Here is a 26,032-nt window from a genome sequence, read left to right as displayed (position 1 = left end):
TGTTAGAACAGCTCTTACTTTAAGTCATAGGCACTTGAATTGTCAGATTAATTTTGAAGGAGAAGAGACATTGTCTTCTGTTTCCTTTTGTGGGGAAATGAAAGAGGCCTAAAATCTTTCCAACCTCAACCATTCTGTGATTCTGTAGTACCAGTCTATTTCTATGGCATATTATAGTTTCTTCTTCCTTTTTAATTTTCTCTATTTCTATGAACACTATCATAATGTTGTGAAACTGCTTTCTTCCTTTCCCTTCCCGGCCAAGTATCACAACCAAACAGAGCACTTACTAATTCTCACTCTCTAAAATCCATAGAATAGTTTGCAAGAGAGAAAAAGCAGAACTAGTGTAAGGAAGGAAATCTGAATCTAAATGGCATCCTTAGGGAACTACCAGAATAAATCATGTCTAACCAACCTGATTGCGTAGGTGATAAAATGATTGAATCTGTTGATGAGGTTAGGGCAGCAGATGTCATTTACTACTTTTAGCAAGGCTTTTGATGCTGTGTCCCACATTATTCTTGTATCCAACTCCGGACTTTATGATTTGGATGGGTGGACAACTAGATAGTAAAAATCTGGTTTGGTGGTCAGGCTCAAGGACCATTGGTTAATGAGCTGGTAAAATGTGGGGTACTGCAGGGGTCTGTTCTGTGACCTGTCCTGTTTGACATCTTTATCAGTGGCCTGGAGGAGGGGATAGAGGACACTAACCAAGTTTGCAGATGACACCAAATTGGAGGGGTACTTGTTGGTATGCTGGAGGGCAGTGCTGCCAGTCAGGGGAACCTGGACAGCTGGGAGGAATGGATGGACAAGGACCTGACGAAATTCAGCAAGGACAAACTGTGAATCCTGCCGCTAAAAATGCAAAGCCCTACAGTGATGCAGGCTGGGGACAGAGGGGCTGAGGAGCAGCTCTGCAGAGACAGCCCAGGGCGCTGGTGGGCAGCGAGCTGGGCAAGGGCCAGTTGTGTGCCCTGGAATCGGTGGAGGCCAGCAGCGCCCTGCGCTGTATGAATAAGAGATGTCCCAGAGAGGGAAGTGATTATTCTCTGCTCAGCACTTGTGAAACCACTTTCAGGTACTGTCTGGTTTTGGGATTCCCACTCCAAGAAGGACATCAGTAAATGAGCGAGTTCAGCATAGGATCACCAAGACAGATGGGGGCTGGAGCACAGGCCCTACGAGGAGAGGCTGGGGAACTGTTCAGGCTGGGTTTGTTCAGCCTGGAGAAGAACGGCTTTGGTGGGGCCTGGCAGCAGCCACCTGTACGTACAGGGAGGCTGTCAAGAAGATGGAACCAGGCACTTCACAGCTATGCATGGTGGGAGGACAAGAGGCAATAATAATAATTTGAAACAAGGAAGTTGTTCAATGTCCAGCTGGATGAAGCCATGAGCAACCTCGTCTTATCTCATAGCTGACTCTACTTTGGACTAGAGATCTCCCATGGTTACTTCCGTCTGAATTATTTTATAATGCTGTGGCCCTATGAAGAGACCTTTGCTGGAAAGTCCTCATGCTACCAAGACTCTTGAGCCTGCCTGCACTCTTGCAGTCTTGTAGTTACCATGATTAACAGCAAGGTGATGTATAGAAGAGCTTGATGTTGCCTTAAATTATTTAGTTTTTTATTTTCTTCTAAACCAAGGAATTATCCAACTGGAGAAACTGCACTGTTTTTTTCCTGACCATTTTCTGAGCTATCCTGCTGACTCTGCGTGAGAGGATGGATGTAGTATTACAGTACTTGGGAGGTGAAGAAGAGGCTGCGGAAGCAACCAGTAACTTCTGATATGTACCTAAAGCTATTGTTTCTCTATTATCCAGACAATCCAGAGTACTGAAACCCGAATTTGCATCGCTGTCAATACAGAGTTTTGTACCACATGTTGAGGTTATATTCATATCTGTTTTGCATCTTTGTCAATGAGCATAGGCACAGTGCCTTTTGAACCAGCTGACCTCATTGTAATAAGCCTAAAAAGGCTAATCATTATGGGCCATGTGGGGTCTTTTCCCTGTGCTTAGTTCACAGGATTATTGCATTTCCTGTAAAAGACCACAGGTCTTGCCAGTCATTAGTGATGATGTTACAGAGGCTCACCTCAGTAAGTGTCTGCAGAAGGAGGTAAGGAGGATACTTCTCCCGTTTCTCCATTTGTTACATCTCTTCCCCTTTCTGCTATAATAAAATCTCCCTGGCAGTTTCTATAGAACAAGAGAACTTACAAAACATTTCCCCCTTGCCTTCATAGACCAGTTTTTTTGCTGGAAAACTCACAGGTTTTGTATGCAGCAGTGACCGTGCAGGACTCGAGGCTAGAACAGAAAGTGTCCCTGTTTGAAGGTGGGGAGGTGTGGAAGCTTTGAGTGTTGGTTGTTCCTTGTTCAAGCTTTGTTTTCTTTTCCCCATAGTATGCATGTGTTACAGACCCTTCTGACATTTGATTGCTGCAATAAATATGAAGTTTTTGCCAAATCCTTAACAGGATAAAGTCCACTACTGAAATTAATTTGTGTCATTTTGTGCTCAGGTTTGTCTTATATTGGTAGGTGAATTTGCTTTTCTAGGAACAGGCTTGCTTTAAACTTGAGTCTTTTTGTTTGTTTCTGTTCTTTCCATGGATTAAGAAGATTGTCCTCCTACCTGCCTTATTCAGGAAGCTAGTAACAAGGCAGGCTGTTAATACAGCATACTACGGTGTAGCAGTGACAGCTGTTTTTCTGGATGTATATACCAAAAAACCTGCCTTTGCACGCAGAGCTCAACCAGCCACAGGCCATGCTGTTGGGAATGGGCCAGACACAGACTGTCTAATACAGTCAGCTGCAGCCATGAAAAAAGTGGACAGTATCTTTCCTAGAACAAGGCATAATCTTTCTGCTGCTGAGCTATGGCAGAATTTGGAGGCTAAAATAAGTGTGGAATCTTTAAAGGAATTACATTTGTTATGTAAAAGTTCACTGAAAATGCTAGAAGTCATCGTACTTGATTGCCATCCATTCCCTTTGTCCTTTAATTTACTGACAGGGAGGAGTTAACTTATTCTGTAGGCATATGAATGCTGAAATAGTAATGAAAAGTGATTCTTGTGTCTCAGCCAGGAAGGGCATGAACAACCTTAGGGATTACTGCAGTACATCTGGAGAGCATGGCCACATGCTTGCCAGATGGTTGGACTCTTCTTCATTAGATCTATGCAATCAAACCTCAGATTCTGTGTGGATCTACAGTACATATGTGTGCAATTTGTCACTGGAACAGGCTCCCCAGGGAAGTGGTCACGGCACCAAGCCTGTCAGAATTCAAGGAACAGCTGGACGACGCTCCTAGTCATATGGTTTAGTTTTAGGTAGTCCTGCGAGGAGCAGGGAGTTGGACTGGATGATCCTTATGGGTCCCTTCCAACTTGAGATGTTCTATGATTCTGTGATTCTAATTTCACCTCACAGGGACTCTGAGCACTGTGCCAGCTGGTTTTATTATGTGAAAGATAAGATTCTGTTGGGGTATGTTGCTGCCAAAGCACATCTCTCCCTCGTTGTATACTCATAGAAACGCTTGTGTTTGCTAGTTGTTTTTAGCAAAACAGCTTTTGTCTCTTGCTTTATCCTTACTTTTAGCACAGCCATATCTAGGTACTATATATGTCAACAGCTGTTTCTAGTCATTCTATTAGAGCTTGTGTGAAGGGGACAATGAAGTTTTCACAAGGCAGGGAGTCACAGGCACTCTGTCTTGAAGGTTATACTTCCTTTGGAAGTTGACTCTTGAAACATTTACAAAAGAGGGTGCGAAGTTATGCATTTTGGATTTGGATCTCAAACTGATGACTAAAGCAACATGAGAACAGCATTTGGTGTGGAACATCATGATGAGTACACCTGTTAGCATCCCACACACTGAAGAAAACAACCCCATAATAAGAAAGAGTTGCACAGACTGCATCTTGTGCAAAGCTTTCCAACACATTTGTAACCAAGATAAACAGTTGAAAACAACATTAGTTACTGTAATAGTTTTTGTTGGAAGTTTTCAAACTTTTAAGTTTGGATTCTTGGAATTGTACAGTTCAAAGGCAGTGATGGCATTTTAATGAACTTGCATATTGTACAAGTCAAGGGGGTGTGTGTGTCATTTATATTAAAGAGAAGAAGAGTAATTTCCCATATATATAGCTTGTGACTGTAATGCATAAATAGTTTTTTACCCAAGCTGATTTGGCTTGGATACCAGTAAGAGTTTTCATGTTTTCAGCACTTACATCAGTTACATCACCCATTTGAGTTATTCAGAAGAAGTATGGGCTTTGTTGTTGATGAAACTCGTTAGGGTTTTGCTGTCCAAGTAGCATTTATTACCATTAAAACAACATCATGAGGTTGCTAAAATGTTACATTGTGGACTAAGCTGCAGCCTGTAAATTTCCTTAAAGGATTGCTCTTTTTTGTTTATTTTGTTTGGTAGTATGGATTTCAGGTGTGGTATGTGTAGGACTACAGCACAATGGGAACCTGTGCTCTGTCTGTGTGTGCTCTAGAAGGTATTTATTTCCATCTATAACTACCGAAGTTCAGCAATATCTTCCTGGTACTCCAGTATCCTTCTATTGAAATGTCATAAACATTACTAATCATTATAGGTAGTCTAGATTAAGAGACATCCATAATCACTGTAATTCATATTGTTTAGGGGATTTTCAGTGCCCTGACTCTTGTTTGCTCCTTTTTTCCATTTTGTTCAAGTTTTTCACATTTCCTTTTAACTTTTACTGTGTACTTTCTATCTAGGAAGAGTGAGAGAGCAACCCTACACTTTGGCTATTTTCCACCACCAAACACCACAAAACTGGCAAAATTTGCTTCCCCCTGCCCAAGATTGACAGAACTCTATCTATGGATAGACTGCCAGGTGGCATGGGGTAGACCCCACTCCCTATCTCTTTTTCCACGGTAACTCTTACTGTTCCTCTGATGGGTAGACTTACAGCATGCTATGAGCCTCCTTACTTAATGTCAATGAGCAGGCATTACAGGTGGTTCGACTGGCCTGCAGAGTCTTTCTGTGATTCCAGAGAGGAATAATAAGATGTGGCAAATGTCTCCATGCACTTACTGTGGATTGTGCTAGGAAATTAGCTTAGTCATAGATCTACCTTGTAAATTGGAGAATTAAGTTCTTTAGCAGCTGCTGCTGACTGGCTGATCACTCGCTGCTGGGCCAGTCTGCGGGATTGTTTTACCTCTGCAATCATCCAGTGTCGTATTTTTCTCAGTATCTTTCCTCCCATGTGAAGATTGATTTCTTAGGGAAGACTGGGCATGATGCGATCATAAGGATAGCTCCTTTGTGGGCCAGACAGCATTGATTGTCAGCCCCCATGCACTGGTCCACAGCAGCTCTTGGTTCTTGAGTCTTCCAGAATCAAGAGCTAATTCTACACCCTCCTAGTTACCTGAATCTTGCTTAGATAGTTCTTAAAAAACACAATAAATTGTGGTCTAAAGTCATGAGAGTCTGTATATTCTGAGGAAGCCTACTGTGAGCTGATGGATCTGTAAGGTTACTTCCTCTTGTTCAAATGAATTAGCTCCCCATCAGGTACACCTAAAGCTCTCTTAGCTTCTTTTGTCAAAAACTCTGTACAAACGTGGTTTGTTTTGCTCTTTCTCCCAGCATTTAGAAATGCTTAAGAGGCCTGATTCATGCTTGCTTTTGCCAATTTTAGGATCTTACTGGCATTGTTACCAGTCTGTGAGCTGTATGCTCCTCATCCAGTTTAAATCTGACTTTGCTCATTTGCAAAAATTGTCTTTGTGGTTGGTATCACTCAGCCACCATAATTAGAGAGTGAATTTAGGTTCTTGTAACTCACTGGAATGAAATATTGGTAGAATGTCCTGCTGAGTTGAATCTATATGGGCGGAGACTCGGAGAAGAAAAATAACTTCTTAATATTCAGTAACTGTTCATTCTAGAAGGTTTTCTTCCCCCATGCGGATCTGGCAAACTGGCCTTCCTCCTGCGAGCTTTGGAGTCCGTCTCAGCTACAATTCGTTTGTTAGTGATGACTGATACCTAATCTGAGTACAACGTTAAATAAAGTCATATAAAGTATAGAATTTTCCTATTGGTAGTTCTGGTTAAAGACAAAGGAGAGGTCTGCAGGGGCTAGGAAGGAGGAACACGTGCAATTTATAGTCTCAGCATGGCCAAACATCTCAGCTAGCTTTAGTTACACTAAAGAATCATTGGGCTTCTTTATAGGGTGTGTCCACAGCATCCTGTTTTTCTATATAGATGTACACAATGAGGAGAAATCAGAAGCAAGAGGATGAACACATCCATTTTTGCACTTGGAAATTACTTCTTCCCTCCCTTTAAAACAATAAACCTTCCAACTTATCTTTATTTACACAGACCTATCCACCTTGGCATCAATTTTTTTTTATCTTCATAAGAGCAGTATTTCTGTCTGCAAGGTACTGGATTTGTTAGCAGATTTCTTGGAAACAGGTCTTACAGTACACGTAACTAGTCTTGCTTTATAATGGGTGCAAAATACTCAATAAAGCAGAATAGTTCACTTTTGCCTGTTGGCACGAATTCAGCAAAATACTTAAGCACACTTAACTTTTGGACTCATGAGAACCTCCAGAGATTTGAATGGAAATATGAAAGCCTTTTGTAAAAGTTTATTTAAAAAAAAATGAATGTAGAATATAGAAAAAAGAAATTTTGCACAAAAGTACTAGGTTTTCCATTACTTCAATGTTTTATCTTTTCCCCCCTTTTTATTATGTACTATCCTCATTACTTTTTGGCACTGAGCCCTTGTATAAAACACTTGTTTTCCTGTAAAGGAGAAATTAAAGTTGTGCTGTGACTGAGTCAGCATCCCCTAGCACGAACCTCCTAGGTTGCTTCTCTTCATAAATCTCAGCGTGGGTGGCATGCTGGAGCAGGGCTGAAAAGACGTAAGAAGACAGGGAAGTGGAAGGGGTAGGAGGAACACAACTCAGAAGACTGGGTTGCACGTCCACAGACAGTAATGTAGTTTGAAATCATATAAAGCTTGTGAACATTCTGAACACTGCTCCAGCTAAGGAAAATACAGTGCAGTAATTCAGCAAAGCCTGAATCATGCCTACTTCACACAGTGCAGTGTTTTTCATGGAAGCCTGGATAAGCCCATATGTCTACATGGTACAATACAGAGCAGTGCAGAGGTACTATCTAGAGCCCCGTTTGCAGTTTTTACTAGTTGAGTGTAAAACTCTGTTTCCAAACTATTAATAATCTCACCCTTTTGAACTCCCCACACAGCCGACACCTCTCTTTTCTTTCTCTCCCATTGAATGATACAAGGCAGAATGAATCCACTGTGTTTAACCCAGACAGTCAACCTGAATGCCTGTATCTGAACTGAGTTTGCTAAGAGCAAGAGTTTATTCTAAGTACAGTATTTATACTAGTGTACTTTGCAGTACGTTTGTGCTAGCAAAGCATCAAACCTGGCCTGTGAAGGAGACCAACCAACGGGGGCACAGTGCCACACTGATGGGACCAGACTGCTTCCTGGTTAACAGATAGCTTCTTCGCCATGAGGTTACAGATCCCTGAACCATGCTCCGTTGCGCAATATGGCGTATGTTTTACTGTCATTTGCACCTTCATAGCTGCCTAAGGTTGGTAAGTGTCCAGCATAACTTAAGTCACTCTAGTCCTCTCCTCCCACAAAAATTTGGGCTATGAATTTTGTGGAGCTGCGCTTGAGAAATGCTGCGGACTCCTTCCTTGTTTCTTCTCATCCTGCCATGTCTGTGTTTTCCCTCACACACTGCAGAAAAGGACACTAGTATAAATACTGTACTTAGAATAAACTCTTGCTCTTAGCCAACTCAGTTCAGAGGTTGACTGTCTGGGTTAAACACAGTGGATTCATTCTGACTTGTATCATTCAATGGGAGAGAAAGAAAAGAGAGGTGTCGGCTGTGTGGGGAGTTCAAAAGGGTGAGATTATTAATAGTTTGGAAACAGAATTTTACACTCAACTAGTAAAAAGTAACTGAGAATCATTTCTAGCAGTTAGATGTGAATTCACATAAGACCTGGTTCCACTGCCTGTAATAAGTGCACAAATACTTCTTCTGCAATTAAACGTTTCTCATTATGATTAAATTAATTTTTCTTTTAAAAAAAGGCAGGAAGGATTTTTTTTCTCGTGACCCACTAATGTATTTATTACAGGTGAATTCCAATGTTAAAAGCAATTTCAAGAAACTGCTTCTTAGCAGCTCTACTCGTAGCAAACACCACAAACTGATCAGTATTTATTCAATTAAATTTTATTATTATTAATGTGCAAAAGTCTAGCACGTAGCAGTTGTGTCCCTTTCTGATTCTTTTCTGAGCATCTGCTCCATGCTAAAATCTGTAAAAGCGCTGAGATTTTTTCAAAAGCTGACAGAGAGGACTTCGTTGTTGATTCCCCCCCGCCCCCGGAGACTGCAAAGAATTGTGTGTTTTGTAGTCTGAGCTACAGTGCTTTCATGCTGTCAGCACTGTCTATACCATGATAGTCTGGCTGAGCAGAAACAGATGTCTTAGGCTCATTGGCCAGCTTCCTGTCTGAAGGAGAGGCTTCTGATAAAGTCCAGTTTTGCATGGTGGGATTTTCTTAAAGCTGTATCTCCTTAAAAAGAAGGAAAGTTCTTAGTTTCCATATGCACAAACTTAAACTAAATTAAATTAAACACTTAGGTCTTCAGAGAACTTTTTTCTCCCATGGAATCTCATTGCTAGGACTCTCTGTTACCATCCAGACTTCAGAGAGGAATTTAAAAGCCAAAGCTGTACTCAAGGCCTTAAAACCTAAGCCTGTGTATGAGGTCTTCTGCAGTGCAATGTCTTAAAAGTGATTTAACTTCTCAGAAAAAGATTCTTTAATGCCTCATAGTGCCCATGAATTGGGGATGGTAACAATCTCACTGATAATACCTACGTAACTTGCGTGCTATTGATAGTTTTAATATTGGCAGTAACTTCGTGTCTTGATCGCCACGACAATAACCTACTTGCAGCACCTGCAAGTATGGGGTAGAAGTTCTGTCTTTGCATGTCATCTGCTTTGTGTATTTGTAAAAGGTGCATTTACTGTCCCCATTCAGCAGTGAATTCTGCTTCAGTGGTAGGTCACTCCACAGCAAGTTAGGGAGACTAGGCTAAAGTACAGTGTCCATAAAAAGTATCCCTGCACCTCCTGCATGTAGTGGACAGGATTATCACATTAGTTTTGGGGGCAAAGGCAGACTCAGCAAGGAGCCGTGCTGGCTATTTTTAGTTTGGCCACTTACTCCCTGAAGAGCAGGGAAGAGGCAGAGGCATTCTGCAGGCCTTTCTCAGAGATTTGAAGCAGAGCTGTGCTGCAGCTGTTGGCCTGCTTACAAATGCATTTCAGTTCTGCAGTGCTCCCCTGGCTCAGCAGCTGGCTATGAAGTTAGGCACGTGAATTTACTTTTACCCCTTGGGTTTGAATCAGAAAGTTGCCTGTTGGGAGTGGGACACAAATTAGTTTACCATTATTTTGTAAAGTGTCTCAATAAAAAGTGCTGTCTTTTTGGTATGTTGCACAAGGCGCTGGTAACATTTGACTGAGGTATTACAGACTCTGTGTGCAGGAAAGCTTGATGGTATGAAGCGTTGAGCTGTGTGTTCACACCATGGCCTATAGGTGGCAACAAGGAGCGTAAGTAACTGCAGGGCCCCACTGCGTGTCTGTCTGGGAGCCTGGGTTCCCTGATGAGTGTGTTAACTATCGGTGTGATGGTGCAAGCCTTTTCAAGTCCGCTGCTACAGGAGACAGAAAAAGTCCAATGAACCTGAAGGGCCCAAAGGGAGATACTAAGTTTTAAATTTGTTTGTTTTAGGAATTTAAAGCCAAGGGGCTGACCTTCCACACAATAGTTCACGTCCTTGGAGTATAGCAGTGATTGATGAATGTGAATGTGTTCGATGTCGCTCAAATAAGTTGCTAGCATGTATGGTTGCTGTGTGTTACAAGGCATGAGCAAGGTACGTTGTGTTTATAGGACTTTGGCTTTTTGCTGGGATAATTTTTAGTTTTTTGCTGTTGAAAGATTTAAAACACGGGGAGAGGCCAATGTGTGTCTGAGAGGCAGAAGAGAATATTGGAACAGTTAGCTGGCACCGCAGTTACATTGCATGAGTGCCAGGAGGCTCCATTGATAGAAAGGGAATTCAAATTGTCCTGAACAGAATTTAACAAGGAGATGATTTCTGCAGTTATTAGCAATGCATAACCATCCTCAGAATTATTGTCAGCCACAAAAATCCACCTGAATTTACCAGTTTTCAAGACAGAAACTGCCCCTGAACACCAGACCTTGATTCAGTGTACCTTTAGTCTACCTGCAGAAGCATTTTGGAGTTAAAACTTCGCAGGGGTAGGGAGGAAGCAAAACCAAAAAAGCCAAATGTTTCTAGATCCTGTGTAGCTAAAATGTCTTCAGATGCTTTTTGTTTATTGATTTCTGTTACTATGATCATTCTCTGTGAGAAGTAGCATACTAGAAAGCAGAAAGAAAAGGAACTTGTTGTCTACTAACTATTTTTTTTTTTTCTGCCTTGTGCTCCTGACAGCCTCTCTGCCAGCCATGGCAGAGTTTACATCTTATCTTAGTGATATGTCCTGGTTATCTGTGTTGTGTGCAAGGGGTTAGCATTCCACTGCTTTTTGCTTAATAAATTAAAGACTGGGAAGGAGTAACACTGTAATACTTGACCATATAAGGGGGGTGACTGTTGTTTTAGTTCTACTCCTTGCACAATATGCAGTTGAAGCCTTTTAAGGAAAGGCGGTGCAGACAGAGTGAAAACATCCAGAAGCAGAACATCCATTTCACATTATAGTTGGTGCCAGTGCTGGTGCTGTCATTGCTACTGCTGTGAATTTCTCACAGGCTGTTGGAGTTGCATAGTTAAAAAGAAGGAGAGACTTACAGATGAGACTGAAGAAAAAAGTTGGACGTTCATGCTCCTACATTTTGAGAAATAATAAGAATGAAGAGGGAACTGACCAAAGGTGAGCTGAATTAGGCTTCCAAAGTTGAGGAATGAAGTAGCAAAGAGTCCTTCAGCATCAACAAGAAGAGACCACAGAGAGAACAAGTGGAAACATCATGCAGTGAGAATGGGATAGGGACTCGGTGACTAAAAAGGCAATGAATCTAAATTTTCAATAAAGTTTAAAAAAAAATTTTCTTTGCAAAAGAAATTTGGATGTTGGAGAGGGAGTGAGATAATTAATGCAAATGATAGGATGGAAAAGAAACTGTGGCAGCATGATAGGAGTTCAATCTTGGATGTCATCTTAGTCCTCCAAAAGAATGAACCCATGAAATTTTAGGTCTGGTTGCAAATACAATTAAATAAGTCCATCAATGTACTATATGGTTAGAGAATAGCAAAAGCAGGATCTCTAGTAAAGGGATGGAAAAATTGATGTAGGCAAACCTAAGTCAGTTGTTTTGATCTCAGAAGTGTCCAAAGTGTTACAAAAATTTTGAAGCATCTCAGGCAGTAAAATATAAAATAAAACACATTTGTATGCCAAGGGTAGACTGTGTGAAGACTGTTAATTTCAGCTAGAGAAATTATTTTCTTGATAAATCAGATGCAGATCCTTACTTGAGATATTTTTCATTCTTTGTGTGAAGAAAGACTACAGGAGTGGGAAGAAAAACTGTTTTTCTTAGTTTCAGTAAAACGTAGTCTTGTCTTTAAAATAAAATGTGCTTCAGGCCTTAAATCAAATGAGGCTTTTACCAGCTGGAGATTAGATAACACAGTCTACTTCAGTGGCTAAGTAGAGATTTAGAAGACCCAGTGTGAAACCTTTTTCTTCTATAGCCAGTAACTCTGAAAGAAACCATGGGAGAGGTTTGATCTCTTGTGAAATGCTGCTGCCACACACTATGCTTCAGTGGCCCACATGTCTGTCCCACAAGTTCCTTCGATTCCTGTTTGTTAGGGCCTGAGAGTGCTTAGCCTTGTGCAGAATCAGGCTTGTTGCTCTTTGAATTACAGCACCTTGTCTACCTCAGCACTGGCTCCACAGAGGGGAGTAGGATTGAAAAAAATTGTGTCCATGAAACACCAGTCTGTGTTTTGACGCCTGCTCACCTAAGCATCTTTCACACGTGCAGCTGATACATACAGGTGGTGGAAGATAAAAGAGACAAGGGCATGCAATAGCCGCTTCTTTAGTGATTCTTTCATTAACACCTCTTTCTTCCTCCAAGTTAGGACTCCAGAATGAATGTGATGCTGCAGTTTACCCTAGCCAGCATTTCGCCTATAATGCAAAACTCTAGCCAGTCTTCTACAACAGTTCATGAGACCTGTCAAAGAAAGCCCTTCCCCAGTGTTGCGACCTTTATCTTTGTGGTGAACAGGCATCACGACTTTGGCAGGATAATTTTGTTTGATTGACTGATCTATTCTCAGAAGTTATAAAAGTTTCACTGGGCACAAGAAAGTCAGCTTGCCACAGGCCATTTGTTGTATCTGAATGATGTGTATTCATCAGGACTTTATGTGGCATTGTAGAGAATAGGTTGGAGCAAACTTCCCTCTGACTTTTGTTAATGTGAGTCAGGGTAATTCTGCTGAAGTCAGTGGAGTTTTGTCAGTGCAAAACCTGTGCCTATCTGTGAAAAACTGTCTGTTGTCTCCACTGGGTGGTAAACTGAAGGAAAGGTATCACAAGGGTATTCCTTTAACCCTTTTAAATAAAAGAACTTTTTTTTTTTCAATGGAAAGTTATCTTTTTACAAAGTTTAAGCAGGATAATATTTCTACTGTAATTCCAAGGAAAATCATTTGGGCTATCAAGAGTCCTGTACCCTCTGTTTTCCTAGTTAGGTGACATGCACATGGCTGTGAAGTATAAGGAAGAAGATCTGGGATATTCAGATGTGCAGCTGTACGATAGGTAGTCCAGTTGCCTGGGGCAGAACAGGTACGTTTTCCACATTAGTCTGTTAAGGCTTTCAGGAGCAATTTTAGAATTAGTTGTTAATTTTTTTTTTCTGACAGGAAATTTTCAAAAATTCTGATCTTCATTATGAAGATTATTATTATGTTCTTTATTACCTTTATTATGAACTGGCCAGCTCATGCTTTGGTGAGACTTTCTGTAGAGTTTAAGAATTGGCTTAACAGTTCTGTGTTGGAACTAAACTCTCCAATAGTTCTGTTTTCTAGTGATGAAGTAAATCAAACTGCTTGTCATAGTTGCATTGTATGTGTTCTCCTTATGTTTTAATAAAAAGTGGACAGTCAGTATAGGTAGTGAGGGCTGTTCAAAGTAAAAATGAGAATGAAGTTATACAGGAGGAGGGTAGATTTAACTATATAACCTTACAATAATTTGTGTTCTTATTTTAACTCACTTTATTGTCTCCCCATTTAAAAACAGCTGCTCCTGCTTTTTTTAAATTCACAAAATATAGTTTTAAATAATATATGTAATTGCCAAAGGTACAGTCCACTTTTCTTTGATTTTTTTTTTTTTCTCCTTAATTAGTATTTTGGCATACTGGAAACATAAATACCCTTAGCTCTGATATGGGCAGAATAAGTAAGGTGATTGCCCTTCAGTTTAGGTCCAAGTGTAAATAACCTGTTTTCCAGTCTAGCAAGAGCTAATTAGTGCTACACACAGACAGAAGTAACTTTATTGTGTAATCTCATTGATGTAGTGAGCACTTAAGCTGAAAGAAGGCAAGCAAGAATACTGTTTGAAGTCAGTCACATTAAATGTCTGAGGTGACAAGAACCAGAATATCCACGGTTTGTTGTATTCCTTCTACATAGTTCATATTCATGGAACATATAAACATAGGTATATCAGCTGTGTGGTTAGACATAAATAGAATGCTTTTACTTCAAACAGACTAGGAAAATGAACCTATTCATATGTCATATTTTTTTCCAGTTTTTATGTTGAATTGCTCTGGAAGTATATTCCATCCATCAAGTCGGGCCTTTTGACAGCTAACACCTTCACCCAGGCAACTCAGAGACTGAGGTATTGCCCATTACAGGAGCACCACTGCATCAGTATCTTGTTGATGATGCATTATACTTATATATCAGGACATACAAAATTTACTCTGATGAGTGAGACCCTGCAAGATATAAACTCTTTGCAGTACCAGTTCCAGAACTCACTTTCTGAGACAAGTAGTATCCTATCTGACCAAGAGGTCTCATATAGACAACAAAATCTTTATGGTAACCACTTGACTTTCCATTTTTAACTCTCCAAATTTAGGCACTCCACAGTACAGAAAGAAGAGAAACTTAAAAAGCTGATTATATATAGACTTGTTTGAACTGCCCTGTGAAGGTACATTGCTAAAAACATCATAGATATTGTAATTAATGGATCTGTGGTTTGTTACAGAAAAAACAAAAACCTTTACCGTGACTCACCAGCAATTGTTCTTGCAGAATTACAAGTTCCAGAAACCCTCATCCTAAGCATTTATTTGCCTAGCAGAATAAAATATTTCTGTAGTATCTTTCAAGCTTGTCATGAAGTCATATGCTGTGTTAGGTAGTGCTGGTAGTAGCAGTGGTATATAGAAACTAATTTCCAAATTTTGGTCCACAAGGGATTGTGGTTCTGTCTCAGCTGGCACTTTTTTTAAAAAAATAACTGGCTACTTAGTGTAGCAGTGACTGAAACTCTGATTTTATCATTTTGTCTACAAGAAAGCAGATTGGTGAATGTAAAGTGAAAAAAAAAGTTTTGGTAAATGAAGATACCTCCCCCCCCGCCAGTTTCTCTGCACTGAAGTCATACTAGTCGTATTTCTTGTTTAGAAAGATGTAGATGTAGGAGCATTAAAAATCCCTCCCCCTTCCCGCATTTAATCTGTTTTGCCTGGCTTTGAAGTCTAGTAATTTCCCAGTTACAGAATATTGGTTTCCTTCCTCTGAGGGTATTTTCCTGTAGTTTGCATTGTTATTTCCTGTAATTTGATCTGATGCAGCACATTATTTCTCTGAGTCTGCAGCTTTGAGAATTTTTTGCATTTTCCTGTGGGAACCCCTCACATGTTTCCTGGGGTGATCGTTCACCTTAAATAAGTATAGGCTGTATAAAGGCCCATTCTGCATTTATTGAGACCTCCAGTGATGATTCTTTAGTTCAGTAAAATGGCAATAAAAAAGAGTATGCTTAATTTTCAGTGTCCTTCTACTTATTTACTTATTTACTCTGTTAAAATCTCAAGAGTCAAGAACAAAAAAATATTGCAAGGAACATACTGTCATTTCACTATAAACTTTGTATGTATATGTTTATATGTATGCTGTTTGTTTGTTTGAAAGGTTTGGTTTAAAGTAAGCCCAATGCCAACAGAATCAACATCTGTATTTTCAGTGCTAGCCTAGTGCGTAGAAATCTTTGAAAACCATCACAGCCCCTGGAAGCCTTTGGTGCTGGTCAAGATAGGTCCATCCAAGGCTGTTTGTCCCCAGACCAGTGGAATACAGAAAAGTGAAAGGATTTCCTTCTCCAAAAACAGTACCAGGATATGGGAACATTTCTGCAAGTAGAAATATTGTCAGGCTACCTCAAGAGAATTGTCTTTGCTCTTCCAGCATGTTAGCCATTGTTTTCTGGTTGATTGTTTTCTAGTTTTTGGCAGTACGGTCCTGTTCCCAGCTTGCAGTTGCTGTCACACAGAGATTAAATCCTTTTATGTTCTTGATTTTTTGCAGAGCGAGCCAGAAACCTCTTCAGCTCTGCACTCTATAATCTCCCTTACGCAGTCAATAATACAGCTAGTGCTGTATAAACACAAGGAGGTATACACTTGCCTCTACATCTAAACTAGAGACATGAAAAACGAGTTTAGGATTAAGCATTTTGATAATATTTTTTTCTCCAGGCACCATGTTAGCTCTTTTCAAATTCTTATTCTATCTCATTTAAAAAACACTCTTTTTAGATGTAATATGTAACTACAAAAATGAACAGCCTAGACTGAATAGGAGGAGACTTAGGTAGCGATGGATATTTATTACATTAAAAAAAAAGTGGATTTGGAGACTTAATACCAGTGCTGATTAACAACTCAAAGATTTCAGAGAGAATACTTAAGGGCTGAACTGTCATTTAGGTACATTTATGTTTTGAAAGGGTCAGTATTTGCATATTTGGAGAGTTCATCCCATCTACCTTATACACCTACTTTAAGACAGAGTGATGGACCATCTGAAAACAGGTGTCTCTCTGTTGGTCAGAGAGCTGACTGCTTTTGCCTTGACATGTAACTTCTAGATGGATTGTGTTAAGTGCGTTGGACCCCGCTTTGATTGATCTGCTTTGCCTGGGCTTGACCGCAGTTAAATTACATAAATAGTCTCACGTCAAGTATTCTTCTATGGGGGTGGAATTTAGAAAATGTTTGTTAGATGTGATTGCTGCAGCAATCTTAGGAAGATCGTAAGATCCTTTTTAGTCAGTCAGATTGCTTGACTGTATCTCAAGTCTTATTTTTCATATGAAAAACCAGTTGGCTCTGAAAATCCTAGGCACACAATGAAAACAAGCAAATATAATTAGAAACAAGAAGAATGATAATACTCATTCTGCATAAATCCCAGCTTGGTAGCGAGTTCCTTAGAGGATTTGTGTTTTTCTTCTTTCTTGTTTTTTAGTCCAAGAAAGGATTTTTTCATTATAGTGTATAACAGGAATAATTGCCAGTTAACAACCTGGGGAAGGGAAAGCAGATCCACCTTATATGGTGCTTTATTTTGGTTCCTGAAAATACTGGCAGGTCAGCCAGCTAGTGGGAGTATTTCATATAGGTGCATCAGAGGAGTCAGGGAAAGTAAGTTCAGACTCAGATAGAGACTGGGAAAGCTTTTTTAGAGGAGATGCTGCCTAATGCAAACATTCCTGTATTGTCTTGGCTTTGAACAGATGAACAGAAGTAGAAGTGTTTTTCAAGCATATCGGTGTTGGCCACCTGTGTTTTGTAAAGGAAGGTACTTCAACATGATACTTTAACTTTCATTAAAATACTAGTATAACAAAACCGTGTATCTCTAGATATAACTTTCTTCCTCAGTAACAAGAGAAAGATACTGGTAAAGCCTATTGAGCTGAGGTCCTACATTTTCCAAAATACTACACTTACCGTATAAACATACCTGGGTTCTGGCTGAAGTCAGGTTCTGAGACAAGGATCAGTTTTGAATGGTGCTGTTGATCTGTTCTGGGTTTTTTTTTACTTATAGTCCAGCTGTCAGAAGAAGTAGCAAGACCTGGAATATTCCTCAACTGATCTCAGGCCATATGTAAAAAAAGCACTGTCTTAATCGTGTGGTATTTTATTGTGTCTTTTCCAGAGTGGCAAAAGTAATGAAGGTTCCTGTGTATGAGACACCAACAGGATGGAGATATTTTTCCAATCTTATGGACTCTGGACGTTGCTCGCTTTGTGGAGAGGAAAGCTTTGGCACTGGTAAGTAATACATAATCAAAAGTTTCCACAGACCTTTAATGACAACTTTTAATTTTCCTGGGTGCCTCAAGTCAAAGCCAAAAAATCAGCAAATTAACTATCTTGTGCTGGAACAGAGAACTGTCAGTTGTTCAGATCTTGAGGGTCTTCTTGCAGCTTTGGTGTCCAGTACCTTGAGGTATGAAAAATATGGAAGGTGGACATTCAGAAGCCATGGGCAATCTTATCACTGCCCAGACAGCTTTTGGAGGTGCCTGGCATTCTCTTCTGACTTGAACATAATGCAGAAAGGTCTCACTGGTTCTGCTGTAACAGTATTTTCACAGACTGCAAGACCATTTGGAGGGATTTTGCCTGTATGGAAAAAGCACGTGTTTTTTCCTAATGCAATTCAGTGTACAAAGTATGAGGATTGGTTTGTCTAATGGTATGTCTAATCAAACATGTTGGGGGCATGCCTTTTTAGAACATCACAATTACCAAAACTCAGATAAAATCATCATTAGAAGAAATTCAGTTACATGTCAGCATCTGTGTTTTCCCTAAGTATTTCTCCCTTATCAGTCCCAAGAACCAAACAACAGAATGCAGAATGAAAGACAAATTTGAGCCCTCATGAATTCAGTACTGACAGGAAGCATTAGGGCAAACAATTAAAATGTGTAGTCTGTAAATCTGCACAAACATGGTTTTGGTTTATGAGAAAAACTGAATACATTTCACAGTGTTTCTTTTTTTCTTTTCTGGATTCTGGCAGAGAAATTATTTCTTCTTTTTGTTTTTTGGTAGGGTTATGTTACAAGTGTTTTTGAATGAGCACATATCAGAATAACTTAACCATTTGCCTGGCTAATAATTTATTCTATATTTTGATGTGAGTTCCATCGAGTTCTTTATTTTGGTGTATAATCCATTGGCTACAGCTTCTCATAAAAAATTGTTTATCATGCAGTAAAGCATGGTTACAAGTTTTATTTTGCTTTGATTGAGTTAAGTCTAGTATTAAGTTTGTTGGATAAGGTCAATTAGAGCAAAATGCTGCTTTTTTAAAAATGAGGATACCTTTAAGCCATAGACATGCCACTTTATGTGTTAGCATGTCATTAACTGTCTGTAAGTATCTGAATGGGCTATGATAGAAGAACCAAAAATGTGTTAGATTTCTTTGGGCGTCTAGCTGTAAAAAGTAAGAGAATTTAATTTAATAGTGAATGTTTATTTTCTTTCTGTTGTGAATGGGAACTAATGTCCCATGATTAGCAACCTGGATGCCTTGGCTTAATCACTGTGACTGGCACAGACTTGTATTGCCTTGAATGTATCTTTTGAATAGATATTTTCAAAGGGTGTTCTGCAAGGTCATTGAGTGAATTCTAACTTGGAGAGAGGGGCAGGAAGATCTTGTACCTTTCAGAATGTACTGCCATTTGTTGCGGTGTGTTGTTAGACTGCGTCTCCATTTGCCCATGAGAGGTCTGGGCTGGGAAGTTTTCAACTGTCACTGCTTTTTGATGCTTTTTCACCAGGCCAGTTCTGTACCCCTTCCCTCTAAATATTGAAGTTCCTCCTGCACATCCAAACCCAAATATTTCCATGAAACTTGAGTGGGTCTGGAGACATCAGTATGACCTCATTAGCACCCAAATTATTTGGAAAACACTTCTGCCTTCATCATCATGCTGAAGAAAGGGAAGTGTGGTTTTGACTGGAAGGAGCTTGTAGGAGTTTGATGGTGAGTTCCCATAGACTGAAATACGTTTGGGTACCTTAGCCCACAGGGTGCAGCATCTCCTGCTGCATGCAGTTTTATCTGTAGAGGTATATAGAGCAAGCAGGGGTGGCCTCTGTGTGCCATATGCCATGACAAACCACTGCCTCAGGCCTGTTTCTGTTTCGGAAGTAAGGCTCCTAGACCATCTTCATCTGGCGATGTTGAGTACAACTCTTGCAGATGCTTTCTGTCTCAGGGAGAAGGGAAGAATCTTTGGTTGCTTAGTAGAAGCCTTGTCTCCTTCGAGGAGACTTGTCATTAAAATTTTATGGTGCAGTTATAAAAAAAGCCAAACATCAAATTTCCTTAGCACATTGAAAAGGCATGTTCAGGTCTTGCTAAGCAGGCTGTCCCAAGCATTGCTGGACTTTAGCCCTGCAGATCAGTTATATAGGAATCAAGAGAAGTGGTTTCAGAGCTTGATCTACTGAAACACTGAGGGCATTGTGATCTGTGTTGGCCTAACTTTATTGCTCTGAGTATCAGGTGGTTGTTGAAATTGGGAAAGCGGGACAGGTGGCTCACAGAGGTCAAGGCAGGGCCTCTGGAATTTGTCTGTTCTTCTAAGTAGGCAAGATAATTCCTCTAACTTTCCTCTGTCTTACACTTGACTTTTTTCCTTCGCTTGTAGCTTTCTGTAGGGCCCTAAAACAATTGCATTTTGTACTATAGCCTCTCTTCTGATTTTGCAGCTCCTGACATCAGACCAGTCTGCATTCCTAGCACTCTCTGTGTTCCTGTCTTAATGTGGTTCTCCTATCCTATCATTAATTCTTCAGATTCCTGATAAATTCTGTCTCTTGTGAATTCTAAGGGTGCTTGAACAACATATTGCTGGCCAGCATGGAGAGCTGCTCTACAGCAATATTTAATCTGTGCATCCCAGCACGTTCTGGTCAGATAAACTTTGTTGTACCTACAGCACTTCAGTGCAGAAAGCCTCCTGACTTCCCATTTAAGCCAATACCATCTAAAGGCTAATCTGAACCCTCAAGATTCAATCCCATGGGCATCCATACAACTTGAGCAGTGGGTTTAAATTCCTCAGTGTGTGTGTAGTTGCTGTGTAAATGAATCATGACAGTGCCTACAGGGCAGTTATGCAATGACTATGATGTCTAAAGTTTGTTTTTCTTCCTGCCTCAGTTTCCTTATCATCTTTCAATTCAATGCAGCTGTCTGAAAATATCTCATATGCCAGGTGGTTTATTTGTAAAATGCAGTCTGGTCTGTAGATGACCAATACTTTAGCGATGTGAGCTGTTTTTAGCAATAAATATTTATCTTATTGCGAATCTTTTAGTAATGTCCTAAGCTGCGTGACCCTCACAAGTTTCTGCCAGTATTGGGCATTTGAATAAATTTTATAGCTTTCTCCTCAATCATATATATTTAGGGAACTGAAACTTGGCACTTCTTTAGCATGGAATATTTAAAGAAAAGTGCCATATACCTGATCAGAGTGGGAAACTTGCTGTTCTGTGCAAGGGAAAGGGGTTTTACAGATTCACATTCTACCGTCAAACTAACTGAACAGCACTGGAGACCGATTGCCTGTGTAACCAGGTAATCCAGCCCAGCTAGAATTTCCAAATAATACAGAGCCCTGATTTTATAACATAAGGGATTTTGCTCTGGCAAGTAAATAAAAGCAAATTTTCTGCTATAAAAGGACAAAAGATTTTGAAAACATCCCATAGGGCTGTGTTTCCCAGACTTGTTTTCTGGCAGCTAATCTTGGAGCTCAACCAATGCTTTAAAAACTTCTTCCATTTTTGTATCAGTGTGGGGAGCTTGTCAGATGAGGTTAGTAGCTTTCTGGTTCTATGACTAATGCCCAGGACACAATTCAGAGAAGGGCGTCAGCAGCAGCAATTTGTTTCTAAATTTCATCAGCGAACTATTAATCAGGATTAGGAGAGCTGTGTGGCTGATTCATCTTTCTGCAGTTTAAGCCACTTCAGTAACTGCTACATCTTTCATAAATTTGCATGCTTCATCTCCGAATTTCCAGATGCCGCTTTCTCCTGCAAGATTATGTAGAAGAACAACTAGTGGAGAATATAAAAATGTTCTGCTGCTGAAATGGATGAAAGCCTTAAAAGAGCTATTTGGTGGTATCCGTTACAGTAACACAAATCTAAAATAATCTCATTAACTCGAATAAAGGAACAGATCAGAATGCCCCTAAATCTCCATTTGCCTAAAATATCATCAAGTTTCAGATTGCTGGATAAGAAATTTGTGACTCAAAGTGTGTGCAAACAAAATGATTTACTGTAAGTTTGTATACTCGCTTCAGTCAAATTTTTGTTTTATAATCACATTTGCAGAAAGCAATACGCTAGACAGAGATGACTAATTGAGGGAAAAGCAATTACATTTTCTTCCTGCATATGACCCTCAGGGCTCACCGTCTCTATCAGAATTAGAAATTTCAGATACAGAATAAGTTAAACATGTAAAAGACAGCCTGCATGCCCAACAGCTTTCCAATATCAGAGAAATCATAATGTGAACATCTTTGCATGTTCTTACTTTGTTTCTCAGGCTACTGCCTCTCAAGACTTTACTTCAGTTTAAGCCTGTTTGAGCTGAGTACTTCTTTATGAATGGGAACATGCACTGAGAGTTTTCCCCAGATTGTTTACTCTGAGTCCGGCCATAGGAGTTAACTGTTGCAGTAATAAAAAATAGCTTTTGCTACTGTTGTATGGAGAAATATGTGACAAATTAACTTAAAAATAAGTTGTCGAAGTAGTTGCAGTTATTATAATTTCCCTTACCAATGACAAATTAAACATAATGGGATAATCAGAAAAATATTTGTTGACTCCTCTGTTCTGTGGTCTCCTTCTGCTTTAGCTCCTTAAACAGAGTCTGGAATTATTTAATGCTTTGGATGTTTCAATTAAAAGTATCACTGAAAATTATCCTGAGATTGCTGAAAGCCCTCAGCAATCCAGGAGGACTATTAGTATTGCAATCTCAGGAATACATAGTTGTGAGGCACATGATCCCTTTTCACAGGGCAAGCTTTGCCTCTGCAGATCCACGGTAGCAGATACTGGATCTCTAAAGCGAAGAAGAATGGTGTTAGCTGAACTGAGGCAGCAGAATGAGCTCCCTCCCTAGAGTTTCCACCATGCCAGCTGGGCAGTAGGAATAAATAAGAGAGAAAGAGCAAAACCACCTACAAAAAACAGTACAGTACAGTAGGTGAAAAACAGAGTTGACTAATGGAGTTGCAGTAATAGATTTTAATTTGCTAAAAGAAAGAACGGCAGTAAGTAGAACAACATATGTACATATAGTAACCCAGTTGATGGATATGCTGGTGAAATAACAGAGGTGGAATAAACAAGTTCTGAGAAATCCCAGTTTTCAATTTTCCTCCTGTTGAGAAAAACGAACTGAGACACTTCTTGGGCACACAGAATTATTGTCCCTGTACTCACATCAGGCTAGCTTTTTTAATCAGTGACTTTTGATTCTGGAACAGTTGGGATGTTTCCAGCTTTTCCATCCAGACTTTTGCCTCTGGATTACTTTCCTCCAATGCTTTCTCCTTCCAGAGAAGCAACGATCTGTGTGTCCTCCTAAAGGACACATGACATAGCACATGCTAAAGCTGCTAAATGGATCAGAACAATGATACGTATACACTCATCCCTCTTCATAGAGGTTTATGAATTTAAGCCATGCCAGAACAAGGCTCAGAGACCACAGAAAGCTCTCAAAAAATTCTTCTGTCCATGTTTCACTGCACCACTTTGGTTCAATGAAACATACTTGAAGTGTTTGTTAAATCAAAACTCATCTCTTCTTTGGTGTTCAGTTCAGACCATTGCACAGATGTCATGATGTATAGACCATTTTGCTGAATAAATGCTGTGCCTTTCACTGTATAATTTGTTGGCCTGCAGTCTGCAGAGTGTTACACAACAGGAGAATAAGTGATCATTTACATTGGAACAAATTGCTGAGGTTTAGCTCAATACCATGTCTTCCCTTTTTGCTGGTGTCTGTTGAGACACTTAAGCCATTTAAGTTGCTGATAGTACCAGCAAAAGAGATGACTTTTTAGCTGAAACTGAATTTTTCAGTGCTAAGGATGAATGGCTGAAAGGAGAGGCAAGCAGGTTAGGAAGGAAAGGAACAGCCATGGTGGGGTGAGCTTGCTGTTACCAGGGCCCTGCCCAGCTGCCTGGGGCTCCCCCACCCTGCCCATGGCCCAGGACCCCATGTCAGCCCCCAGGGCTGTCAGCTCCGGTCCCAGTGACGCCGCAGCAGGGCCGGTCTCCAGCTCCCCACAGCCCTGCCCTGCCCAGCCATGGCCCCCCCAAGCCAGGCCTACCCGTGGTCTCACATCCTGGCCTGGCCTCAGCCCATCCCCGTCCCCCGGGGGGTGCCTGATGCCCGGGGCTGGGGCTGCCCTGGTGCCCCCCGGCTGCCCTGCTCCTGGCTGGGGGGGTGGGACAGGCCCTGGCTGCGGGGCCCTGCCACGCTGGGGAAGCCCCCGGTGCTCCCAGTCCCCAGGGAGCCCCCAGCCCCTGTGGTGACCTGATGACTTTTCCTGCTGCTACCAGAGGAACGATGGACGCTGGTGGGAAGTGACAGCTCTAGGTCTCTCTTTCAGTGGCAGTGGCAGAAACCTGCACCATTACCTGGGAAGAGACTCTTGGCTACAATAACAGTGATCATGACCGTGCCGTCTGCTTTGCCTATGAGTAAGCTGACTTTATTACCCATAGGCCATATTGCTGGTGTTTCCGTGAAGGCATCCTTCAGCTGATCTAGCGTGTTATCGTAACGAGGGAGTAAGAAAGGTGAGGACTTGATTGTCTGAAGGGCTGACTTCCTGTGGAGGGACACTTCTTTTCCTTTCTTATCTGAAGCTATTTGCAAAGCTATGACAGCTCATAAATAGCCCTGCCCTTTTCTTCTGATTAGTTGGCGGTTCGTGCTTTCACAGCACCTGGGACTCTGGAGCAGGGAACAGAGTGAGCTGTCACTCTGCCTACAGCAGCTCCTCGAGGACCAGCCCATAGCTCTGGCCGTTGTAGTAGGAGAATGCCTGTGTTGCAGAGAGCTCACATATTACAGATCAAGGCAGATAAAAAGTGGCAGAAAGGAAGTTATCTTACTATTATGACAGCTACTTTGCAAATGCAAAGGAACGTTACCATCTGTCTCGGTTCTTAAATCCATCTGCAGTATTCAATGTCCTTGTTTTCTGCATTACCTAACTTACAGACACAAACATAATCTTCATGTAAGTCTTTTTCCTCTTCACAAGTCTTCAGTAATCATTCCTATACAACTCTGATATTATGCTGAAATAGTAATTTGCATTTAGTCTAACTAGTGCAACCTCTAACAGGGTGTTGGAGGTCTACACCCCCAGGGTTGAACGTAACACAAGAAGACTAAGTAGGAGGCAGAGCTGTCCTGGCAGGCCCAGGACGATGGGCTCTTAGGAAATGTGAATAAATAGCAGCTGCCACTGTGACTGTTGCTGTCTCCCAAGAAGACGGTCTGCAAGTCCTAGGCAGCAGCAACAACTGGAAGATGGACGTCAAGACTGAACCCTAGGAATTACGGTGGCTCTCTGCACATCTTGCTGTTTTTGGTTTTGGTTTTCTGTTGACAGGTTTTCACGGGATTAATGGCATCAGTGCATCAATTTATATTACGGGAACCATGTCCTCTGCCAGTAGCAAAACACAGCCTTTTTGACAGATGACTGTGTAGACCTTGCAGGCTGTTATGTAAAACCACAGCACTGCAAAGCATTCTTGCTGCCACAGGATTTTTGTGTTTGAGGAAGGGGGATATTTCATAAAACAGGTTTTCAACCTAAGACTTTCTAAATTCCTCTCTGGAGGATTTTGCTAAATATATTCTAAGGGCACAGATAGTCCAACCTCCCTGATCAGTAGGTAATTCATGGAGGAACCAAAACTTGTGAATTACTGCACTTGCTTTTGTACTCGGTGTTTCCATAATGTGCGACTAGGCAGAAAATGATAAGGTTGCAGCTAACAAACTTCAGCTAAATCTAGTATTATTATGCCAGAGCAATGGCCACATATTTGCTGTCTTTTCAAGTTTCTTGAGTCTGTTAGCTTATGTGGTTGTCATCGGTGTCTACTGAGTGTCAGATGTCTTGGATCTTACTTTGTGTTAATTCTCATGCATGCTTCCTTGTGATTTTTTGGTAACCTGGGTTAGATACATATTGCCATATTGATTCATTGTTGGATCAATATCTCTCTTCATAAATACAAACATAGGAAGGGATTTAGATCTGAGCATCCAAACATCTTTACCACTGAGAGGTATGGAGAAATATAGAAAGGGGAAAAAGTACTATTCTCTGGTTTGTTTTTTTTTTTCCAGAAATATTTTTTCAGGCTCTTGGTTTTCGTCCTGGTGGGAGGTCATGAACATTCTGGAAATCTTCATTTTTCATGGAATGGGAAAATTATTTTTCTGCAGCTTGACAGATGAACATCTGCAGAGATAAGGAGATGCTGTTGAACTTGACTCCCTGTTGTGGTTTAACCCCACGCAGCCGCTCACTCACCCCCCCTCTGGTGGGATGGGGGAGAGAATCGGGAGAGCACAAGGTTGAGATAAAACAGTTTAATAATTGAACTAAAACAAAATAGAACAGTA

At 40.7% G+C, this 26,032-nt stretch overlaps 1 protein-coding gene across 1 annotated transcript in view; it reads left to right on the top strand.

Moving 5' to 3' along the window:
* The window catches only part of PGM5 (phosphoglucomutase 5), a gene marked incomplete at both ends in the record, with an annotated part of 55,135 nt that overhangs the window by 20,634 nt on the left and 8,469 nt on the right, over positions 1 to 26,032 (top strand). Inside the window, one exon of the mRNA XM_009578806.1 lies at positions 17,465 to 17,580. Coding sequence (XP_009577101.1) covers positions 17,465 to 17,580 — 116 coding nt within the window. The remainder of the gene's footprint in view (positions 1 to 17,464; positions 17,581 to 26,032) is intronic.

Source organism: Fulmarus glacialis, unplaced genomic scaffold (assembly GCF_000690835.1).
Source record: "Fulmarus glacialis isolate BGI_N327 unplaced genomic scaffold, ASM69083v1 scaffold12205, whole genome shotgun sequence".
Taxonomy (NCBI): domain Eukaryota; kingdom Metazoa; phylum Chordata; class Aves; order Procellariiformes; family Procellariidae; genus Fulmarus; species Fulmarus glacialis.
This window is presented reverse-complemented; position numbering and strand designations above follow the sequence as displayed.